Genomic DNA, 11,056 nt, shown 5'->3' on the forward strand with positions numbered 1-11,056 from the left:
GCTCCAAAGAATAAAAGAAATTGGGGGATTTACATATCTTTTAAGGGACTGAGGATGGGAGAGTATAGTTGATTGGCTACAAAGAAGATGAGGAGTCCTCACAGGATTATCTGGGAGAGGTTGATGAAAGATGCAGCCTAGGGCTGGGCTACCTTAGTAAAGGACTTTGAGGTGGAAGGGAGAAATTACCTGGACCAAAAGGGGTACTTAACACCTTATGGGATTTGCTAGCTCTACATAAACTACTTTAAGGTCTATCCTTATGGAAACTTTGGAAGTTGGGCTTTCCTTCCGGGAGAAACTCTCATGTGACAGGTCTGACTTGAGGTCTTCACCTTCCTAGCTAACGAAACTGGGCGGGGTTATCAGATCCCACTTGACTACAAGTTTGAGGGTTTCTAGATTCCAAGTTGACACTGGGAAGGAAAGATATAGTGAGTCAGGGAAGTCCTAATAGTCTTAAGAATCTTGTACTGATGCTATTGAACAGAGTAAGGATATCTCTTCAATAGTCACTAAATTATGAAGTCTGTCAATACTTTCCTTTGAAAAAAATCTTACTTGAAAATTTGAAATTTGTTTTATTTTTCTGTTCTCCCCGAGGCAGATCTTTTACTTGGGACTTGTTCTGGATTGAAGCTTGTGGATAATGGAAACATTCTCCTGGCAATGTCTCTGGGGCGACTCCTTCGAAGAGCCTCCTCAAAAGCCTCTGACCTCCTGACTCTCAACCCCAGTGGCAGTAGTGGTCCTCCTTCAATACTGGATGGAGAGATCATCTACTCTAAGAACAATGTCTGTGTCCACCCCCTGCAAGTTCTGCAGGGCCTTGGGGAGCATCACCCAGGTAAGATGGTAGAAGAAAGAAATTGTATGTGAGGGGGTAAGTCTTGGATTAAAAGCAGTTTGTTAAAATATAAAGAACAGAAAAATGAAATGGAGCCAGTAGAGAGGGTGAAATGGAGAATTTAAAAAAAAATTAAATATATTTTATTTTTTCCCAATTACATGTAAAAACAATTTTAAACATTTGTTTTCTAAAATTTTAAGTTAGTTCCAAAATATCTTCAAGATGTCATCTCATACATTGAAAATCTGCAAACATAGCAAAACAATAGCAATATCAAAAAATCAGTGGAGGCCCAGAATGGATTTTGAGAAGACTTGTAGTCACTCTTGGGAGATCTGTGAGTTGATCCAATAGTTCTGAATATGAAATTGGAATTATGTTAAGAAATGTTACAGGGGGCAGCTGGGTAGCTCAGTGGATTGAGAGTCAGGCCTAGAGATGGGAGGTCTAGGTTCAAATCCGGCCTCAGACACTTCCCAGCTGTGTGACCCTGAGCAAGTCACTTGACCCCCATTGCCCACCCTTACCATTCTTCCACCAAGGAGCCAATACGCAGAAGTTAAGGGTTTAAAAAACAAACAAAAACAAACAAAAAAGAAATGTTACAGTAGTGGGGAGGGAAAGAAAATGAATCATGTAAACATGGAAAATATTTTAAAATAAAAAAATAGAGCTAAAACAAAAAGAAATGTGACAGTACTTTTGGAATACCCTTTGACTCAGTGATCTTTTTGCCTTGCCTGGTCAATTAGGTCAAGGTCCTACATATACACAAACATATTCTTTGTTGCAGCTTTGTGGTAGAAAAGAATAGATAAAATGACTTCCCATAAATTGGGCAATAGCTGAAAAACTATGATGAATGTAATGTAGAATTACAACTTTCTTTCTTTCTTTCTTCCTTTTTTTTTTTTAAACCCTTACCTTCCATCTTAGAATACTGGTTCTAAGACAGAAGAGTGGTAAGGGCTAGGCAATGGGGGTTAAGTGATTTGCCCAGGGTCACACAGCTAGGAAGTGTCTGAGACCAGAGATAGGACCTCCCATTTCTAGGCCTGGCTTTCATTCCACTGAGCCACCCAGCTGCCCCCAGTAGTACTATAAAAAGCTTCATTTTAAAATTCTGAACTTAAACACTAAAAAAAGTACATTTCCACACTCGAGGCAGAACATCAAAAGATTCTATGTGAAGGTGAATCTTCATTTCAGAATGCTTCCTTCAAAAATGTATATAGTAAATTCTACACATAACTTTAAAAACTATCTTGCTTAAAATGCTTTAAAAGCTCTAGTGTTTTTGCATCATTATTGCTGACATCCCTCCTACTCTTGAACTCTCCTTTCTGCCATTAGCCAAGAGAAAAAGAAGAGAAAACTTTTAACAAATTAACTTAGTTAAGCTAAATGATTCTATGAAGTGACCATATCTAGAAATGTAGGTCTCTGTACCTTTTGTTCATCATCTGTCCTTCTGTCTGGAAATAGGTAATATGCTTCATCATCAAACTTTTGGTTAGATGTTTTTTGATCAGAGGTCTTAAGTCTTTCAAGATCTTTACATGTTGTCATCTTGGTTGTTCTGATACTACTCACTGTACTCTGTATCAGTGCATCTTATGTAGGATTTTTTGGAAGTTCTTTCATATATGCAATAATATTCTGTACAAATTCACATACCCCAGTTTATTCATCTATTCCCCAGTTATTTAAGAGATGATGTAAGGTACCCTTTTAGGTTCTAGTTCACTCATCCACCCTCTCTTTTTTAATCCTCCCCTTGAAGGTCAGAAATTTATTTTTTTATTTTGTTTTTGACTATTAACTACCCACTCCCCATCTCTGCTTATTTCTGTTTAGTTTGTTGTGCTTTTTTACACTAAATTGTGTGTGTGATCAACCTTCCTTTGTGCATTTCAGATTACAAGTTAATTGTGTCTTATTTCCTACTCTTCTTACCCCAGTCACTTAGTATTTTCTAATGCACTTCAATGATACAAATACCAAGTTCTATCCCCTACTTCCTCTTTTTTACATTAATGTAGTTCTCCTTTTACTGCCCTCAATATTTTTTAAAGACATTAAGGTTCTGAAGGACACTTATTTCTTTTCCCACCACATCTTTATACCTTCCATTTGTTCAAATTGACCTCTCTAGAATTCTCTGGACTCTTGTGTTTGCTTTTCAGAGTTTATAACTCAGCTTTGCTCTTTTTATCAGAAATACTTGAAAGCCCTTACTTCCTTTAAAGGTTGGATTTCCTCTTTTCCCCTCGCCCCTATAGCTTTACAGGATGAGTTATTCTTAATAGGAGATAACACTTAAGTGGCTTTATGTTATGTTATCTCATTCGATCCTCACAGAAAGGTAGATGTTATTATAATTATTATTTTACAGATAAGGAAATTAAGACTGAGAGGTTAAATGACCCACTCAAGTCATAAAATTAAGAAAGCTTCTGAGGTGAGATTAAAACAAGGGTTTTCCCAAATCTCTAAGCCAACACTCTTTCTATTGTGTCACTTAGCTGCTTTGGAATTCTTAGTTTTAAACTTATATATTATGCCTTTTGAAATATTGTATTCTAAGATCTTTCATTTTTAGTAGGAGCTGTCAGATTTTGTATTAGCCCAACTGTAGTACCATGGAGATTATAACAAGTAGCATAATTAAACTTTTTAAGATTTACTAAATGTTTTCTTTGATTTCACAACTCTGAGAGGTAGGTGCTATTGTTATTTCCTTTTTTGTAGATGGGGAAACTGAGGCACACAGATGCTAAATGATTTGTCCAGAATTACACTGCTAGTAAGTGTCTAAGGTTGGACCTTAGTTCTTGACTCCATTTCAAGAATGAACCTAGAAAGCTACATGTGCTCTGTCCCTTGCTGCACACTGGGGCTTGATTTATTTAAGGACTCCTCTTTCCTTTTACCAGTGGGCTTCTTCTTAATTTTTTATACATTTCTGGTGTAGAAGATATCATTGTAATTTGTCATTGAGTTTAATGAGGATTATTCAGGCTGGTGGGAACTTAAGGATTTTGCTGGAGTAGATGTGATAGAGCTGGTCATCCTGATTCATTTTGAGTAGCCATATTGGTAGGAAGTTTGTGGAATATTACTGGTTAGTAAGAAATGACAAAAGATTTTAAAGAAATAAGAATTTTATATGAGCTAGTGTAAAATATGATACAAGCAGAATGAAAAGATTAATATGCATAACTAAAACAATATAGATGAGTTAACTAGATGAAAATGGAATACCTTTAAAATTTATTAGTTATAAAATTTCATTTTAAATGACTTTGAATAAATTCATTAAAAAAAATTTAGATTCTGTATTCTCTCTCCCTTTCTCTTCTCCCTTTCCTGCCCATTGAGAAGGCTAGCAATATGGTATCAGTTATACATGTGAAATTATACAGAACATATTGGAAATAGAAAATGAGTGAAAGATCTCAAAGAACAAATGAGACCTTCTTCACATCATTTTGGAATGGGACTACTAGGATGGATGTAATCACTCTCAGGTGTTTTGGCTTCTTTTTCTTTGTCCCAATAAAGTGTTCACTTTGTGTATGGGTAAGGGTTTCCAGAAATTACTGTGATATAATAATATCTATAGATTGCATATGGCGTATGTAATATAAATAAAAATATATAATAACCAAGAATACCAATCTTTAAACTTAGAAATATTGGCAGATTTGTACTATATTCCATCTCTTTTCAGTCTTACCTTTTGGTGTGATTTTGCCTAGGTCTCATGGGAATCTTCCTTTAGCCTGGTTTTCAGCTCTGTAGCTTTGTAATTTTATAAAGTAATTCTCCCTGTGATCTTTCTTCATTACCCTCCATAATGTTTTACAGATCTGTTGGTCATATCTTTCTGCTTGGCAAAGAAATTAAATGTTTTTTGGCTGAATCAATTGTTTTCTTGTCTTTTTGAAGTCCCTTAACTGCTTTATGTCAATTAAACTGCTATAGGAAATAGTGATAATTTATGTTAATATATTTTTCTTTTTATCATTTCCCATTTTTTAATTTCAATAGCTTGATCGAATAGTCAGGTTGAAGTTTTTTCCCCTTAAATTTGGTATGGATTGTGACGTTTAGTTAGTTGATGATCTAATTTTTGATAGCCATTTATGAAGTGACACTCAAGGCAGTTACAATTCATTTACTTTACTAAGGTAGAATCAGATTCATTTTGTGATATTATGTGGTCACTTTACAACTCTTCTTGAAGAAATTTTTATAATATATAAGGATATATATGATATCAAAGGATATATATCATGATATATAGGCATATTTCATATATAGGCATATAGGTATATATAGGCTATAAACTTTTGTCCTTTTTTTCCTTAAACTTAAATCTTATTTTTGAAATATTTTCACTCTTCCCATGTGCTTATTATAATTATTGAGTATTGAGGGAATGTTGACTTGGCTTGGATTTTCAAAAAATGTTTTTATTTATTTTTTATATTGCTATAATTTCCCATGTCCTTACTTCCCCATACTTGGTCATTCCATATCACAAATAGTATTTTTTAAAGACTTGAAAAAGAAGAGGGGAAAAAGTCAGCATAATTAATTGATGCATTGAAAAAGTCTGAAAATATATGCAATATACACTTGTGGTCCTGTGTCTCTGCACATGGATGAAGTAGGAATGACTTTTTATATGTTTTCTTTGGGGTCGTTTGTTTTTGTAATTTTGTAGCATTTATATTTTATTACTTTGTTTTGTTCTTTCTGTATACATCGTCATAGTTATGTATATTTTTCTATTCTTCTCGACTCTACTTCACTTTGCATCAGTTCATGTAGATCATTCTATGCTTCTCTGTCTTCCTCATATTTGTTGTTTCTTTCATCACAGTAATAATGCATTACATTCATTTACCACAGTTGATTTAGCCATTATTTAACCATCCCCAATCAGTTGGCATCTACTCTTATTTTTCATTCTTTGTTATTACAAAAAATTCTGATATTTTGATGTATATAGAGACTTAAAATTTTTTTATTTTTACTATCATGCAAAATACACTTCCATATTATATTGATCCTTGTAAGAGCACATACACACAAAACCAAACCCCCAAAATAAAACCATAAATACAATGTGAAAGACACACATATACTTTGATATACATTCATCTGACTCCAACAGCTTTTTCATTGGAGGTGGATAACATTCCTAGTCATAAATCTTTCAGGATTTCCCAGATTATTGCATTGCTGAGAATAGTCAAGTTTCCACAGTTGATCATTGTACAATATTGTTGTTACTATGTACAATGTTTTATTAATTCTGCTTTTTTTTTTGCTCTGCATCATTTCATGCAAATCTTTCTAGCTTTTTCTGAATTCATCTTGCTTACCATTTTTTATAGCAGAATAGTATTCTATCATCAACATGTACCATAGTTTGTTCAGCCACTCCTCAATTGATGAAAATCTAGATAGGGACAACTTATTATTGGCCTATGCTATTGAGTAGTGGGACCTCTAGGTTAAATGGTGTGGACATTAGTCCATTAGTTTATATATAATTACAAATTGCTTTCCAAAATGGTTGTACTATTGTACTGCCAACAGAGCACTAGTGTGCCTCTTTTCCTCCAATATTGATTATTCCCATCTTTTTTATCTTTTCCCAATTTGTAGGATGTGAAGTAAAACCATCAAGGTTTGTTTTATTTCACATTTCTCTTAGTGATTTGGAGCATACTTTCATGTGATTGTTAATAGTTTGCAGTTCTTTTGAGAACTGTTCTTCATATCCTTTGATCACTTATCTACTGGGCAGTGAATGACTTTTGTTTTTTTTTAATACACATGTCTGTGTATAAATGTGTATGTATGTAAATGTGGCAGTTAGGTGGAACATTAGATAAAGTGACAGACCTGAAGTCAGGAAGACCGGAGTTCAAATATGGCTTCAGACACTTTCTAGCTCTTTGAATCTGGGCTAGTCTCTTGATTGCTTCAATTTCCTCATCTGTAAAATGGGAATAATAATAGCACCTACTTCTCAGGGATCTTGCAAGGATCAAAGGAGAACATAATCGTAAAGTGTTTAGCACACTGCCTGGCATACAGACTTAAGTGCTATTTTTATTATTATTATTATTATTATTATTATTAGTAGTAGTAGTAGTAGTAGTAGTAGTAGTAGTAGTATCTTATACTAGAATCTCATCAGAAAAATTTAATACAAAGATTATTTCCCATTTGACCACTCCATTCTTATCCTAGGTACGTCAACTTTGTGCAGAAGCTTTTCAGTTAAAAGTAATCAGTTTGTTGTACATGATTGCACAATATAAAATCTATATAAGATTGCTTACCCTCTGGGGGGGCGGGGTGGAGAGGAGAAGAGAAGGAGAGAATTCAGAACAAAAAAAAATGGAATGATGAGGTACTTATGCATGTGGTTGCAGAAGCAGTGAATGTTGATTGATTTTGTTTTTTGCAAGTTAAGTTTCACTGGGAGGTAGGAGAGAGTAGATATATACGGAAATAACTGCCTTATTAAAGCAAAATTGACATGGCATTTTTAAAAGTTAAAAATAGAAAAAAGGTAACCAGTTATTTATTTTATATGCCACAATTGCCTCTTATTCCTCAGTCTCTTATCCAGAGCTGTAAGAAGTCTATAAGTTTCTTATTTCTTAATTTTCAATAGTATCATTTTTAATATTAATAATGTAAAATCCATTTAGAATGTATTGTGAAATAAGGTATAAGTTGTTGATCTAATACTGATTTCTGCCAGATTGTAGCAATTTTTATCAGATATGGGTTTTGTAATTTTGTTGTTGTTACTTAGTTGTTATCAATTTTGAGTTTGGTATAGCATTAAAATACAAATTGACTTTGGTAAATAAACAGAGTTAATGGCTTCACCAGGAATACTTACTATAAAGCCAAAGTCTCCTGACCCTTGGCTAAAGCTACTAGACCTTAATTCCTATTTTCACCTAAACATTTCCATCAGAAATAAAAAGGAATAGCTGGTAAATAAGAAATGAATCATTAATAGTGGTGAGGTGGGAGATTTAAAGGCACCAAGAAAATAAAAATTGTAATTATTGGAAAAGATGCTGCACAAAGTGTGCATCTGAAAAAAATATACAAAATATAAGATTAGTGTGCAACAGAAACTCAGAGATTAGGCCTCAGCATATAACTGAATTGGGTTCAAGTCTAAACTCTAGCAGTATTTTCTATGTGAACGAATCATGTAACCTCAGTATTCCAAGCATCTCTCCAAGAACAGGTGTTGAATAACTAACTGGCAAGAGTTTCTTCAACCAAAAGTGGAAAACAATATGGTAAAAATTAGATGAAGACCATATCTCAGTCCCTATACCAAGACATGGTCAAAATGGGTATATGATTTAAACATAAAGGGTGATATAAGTAAAGTAGGGGAACACAGAATAGTTTGCATGTCAGATCTATGGAGAAGGGAAGAATTTATGTCCAACAAGAAATAGAGAACATTACACAATGTAAAATGAGTCATTTTGACTATATTAAATTAACAACTGTTTGTACAAACAAAACCAATGAAACCAAGATTAGAAGGAAAACAACAAACTAGAAAAAATTTTATAAAAAATTTCTCTGATAAAGGTCTCAATTATCAAATATATAGAGAACTAAGTCTTTTTATAAGAATACAAATCATTCCCCATTTGACAAATGGTCAAGATAGCAATTTTCAGATGAAGAAATCAGAGCTAACAAAAATCATATGAAAAAATATTCTAAATCCCTCAATTAAAGAAATGCAAATTAAAATAACTCTGAAGTACCACTTCACATCTATCAGAATGGCCAATATGATAGTAAAGGAAAGTGATATATGTAGGAAGAGGTGTGCCAAAAAGAGGACATGAAGATGCAAATCTCTATTCAATAGAGCTTGCTTTAAGAAACAAACTACTGGGGACTCAGTGGATTGAGAGTTAGATCTAGAGATCTTCCCCAGGAGGTCCTTGGTTCAAATCTAGCTTCAGACATTTCCCAGCTATGTGACCCTGGGCAAGTCACTTAACCCCCATTGCCTAGCCCTTATCTTGTCTTAGAACCAATACACAGTATTGATTCTAAAGCAGAAGGTAAGGGTTTTAAAAAAGCAAAGAAAAAGAAAAGAAACAAACTACAATTCAACCTGAAACTTTCACAATGTGTCCTCTTGTGTTTACTACTGAACTTTCTATTATCTTCTATGCACAAAAAAAATGATTCAAAGACCAGTTCTTTCTTTTTTTTTTTGACAGCACCATCCACTAGTCCTCTTTTTCCTTCCCAAATTCAATATTACAATAAAAAAAACCCTTTCTAACAAAAAAGCATAATCGAACAAATTTTAACACTGACCTTGTCTGAAAATGCATGTCTCCTTTTGTGTCACTTTATATCTTCGAGTCTTGTTTGGTTATTGCACTGATCAATTTTCAAGTCTTATCAAGCTTTTTTTGTTCTGACAATGTTTTTAATGCAATAAATTATTCTCCAGATTCTATTCATTTCACTTTTCATCAGGTCATATAAGATTTCTCAGGTTTCTCTTATTTTAACCCATTTGTTATGGGAACAATAATATTACATAATGTTCAAATTTCATAATTTGTTCAACCATTCTCAAATTGATAAGCATTTCCCTTATTTTCAGTTCTTTGCTATAACAAAGTATTGCAATAAAAATTTTTGTGTACAGGGATCCCCCCTTCCCTCGGTCTAATACTTTGAAGCCTAGTAATGGTCAAAAAATACACATAATTTAGTGATTTTTTTTACATACACTTTACTAGTATGAATTGCTTTCCAGACAGCAAGAACTAATTCCTAATTTGAAAGTTTTAAAATTTAAAAAATTAAAAGTATGCTATCCTAATCAGTGTTAATATTCAAGAGCTTCTTTTGTGCCCTTCACAAATAATCTCAACTAAGAGTCTTCTAAGCATTTTGCCAACACTCACACATCTTCCCTCCATCCTCGAGAATCTGTGGTACTATTTATCCCCAATATCTTCATAAGTGAAACTAAGATACAAAGAGAGAAGCAATTCAATTCAATTTTGGTAATATTATCATTTTAATCATACTGACTCAACATAGCTATTAGCACTGAATATTAATCTGGTACTGCTAGGCCACCATCCTTTACATTTTTTTTATTAGTTCCCCTAATATTCTTATTTTTTTTGTTCTTCCAGATATATTTTATTATTTTTTCTAGTTTTTTTTAACATTTATTAATATACATTTTTAACATGGTTGCCTGATTCATACTCCTCTTATCCCCTTCACCCCCCTCCCCCGCACTCCCCCCACCCGTGGCCGATGCGCATTTCCACTAGTTTTGTCATGTGTCCTTGATCAAGACCAATTTCCAAATTGTTGGTAGTTGCATTGGTGTGGTAGTTTCGAGTCCACACCCTCAATCACGTCCACCCCGACCCATGCGTTCAATCAGTTGTTTTTCTTATATGTTTCCTCTCCTGCAGTCCTTCCTCTGAATGTGGGTAGCATCTTTACCATAAATCCCTCAGAATTGTCCTGGGTCATTGTATTACTGCTGGTACAGAGGTCCATTACATTCAATTTTACCACAGTATATCAGTCTCTGTGTACAGTGTTCTTCTGGCTCTGCTCCTTTCGCTCTGCATCAGTTCCCGGAGGTCTCTCCAGTTCGCCTGGAACTCCTCCAGTTTATTATTCCTTTTAGCACAATAGTATTCCATCACCCGCATATACCACAGTTTGTTCAGCCATTCCCCAATTGAAGGACATACCCTCCTTTTCCAATTTGTTGCCATCACAAAAAGCACAGCTATAAATATTTTCATACAAGTCTGTTTATCTATGATCTCTTTGGGGTACAAACCCAGCAATGGTATGGCTGGATCAAAGGGCAGGCATTCTTTTATAGCCCTTTGAGCATGGTTCCAAATTGCCAGCCAGAATGGCTGGATCAGTTCACAGCTCCACCAGCAATGCATTAATGTCCCAATTTTGCCACATCCCCTCCAGGATTCATTACTCTCCCCTTCTTTCATTTTAGCCAATCTGCTAGGTGTGAGGTAATACCTCAGAGTTGTTTTGATTTGCATTTCTCTAATTATTAGATATTTGGAACACTTTCTCATGTGCTTATTGATACTTTTGATTTCTTTA

General features: G+C 34.2%; 1 protein-coding gene across 3 annotated transcripts in view; it reads left to right on the forward strand.

Moving 5' to 3' along the window:
• The first annotated feature begins 617 nt into the window (after window positions 1–617).
• TBC1D16 (TBC1 domain family member 16) overlaps window positions 618–11,056 on the forward strand; it is a 119,643-nt gene continuing 109,204 nt past the window's right edge. For all 3 annotated transcript variants that reach the window (XM_044674405.1, XM_044674407.1, XM_044674406.1), the window contains exon 1: window positions 618–847. In XM_044674405.1, the coding sequence (XP_044530340.1) occupies window positions 670–847 (178 nt within the window). In that variant the 5' untranslated portion in view covers window positions 618–669. The remainder of the gene's footprint in view (window positions 848–11,056) is intronic.

The sequence above is a fragment of the Gracilinanus agilis genome, chromosome 4 (genome assembly GCF_016433145.1).
Source record: "Gracilinanus agilis isolate LMUSP501 chromosome 4, AgileGrace, whole genome shotgun sequence".
Classification (NCBI taxonomy): Eukaryota; Metazoa; Chordata; class Mammalia; order Didelphimorphia; family Didelphidae; genus Gracilinanus; species Gracilinanus agilis.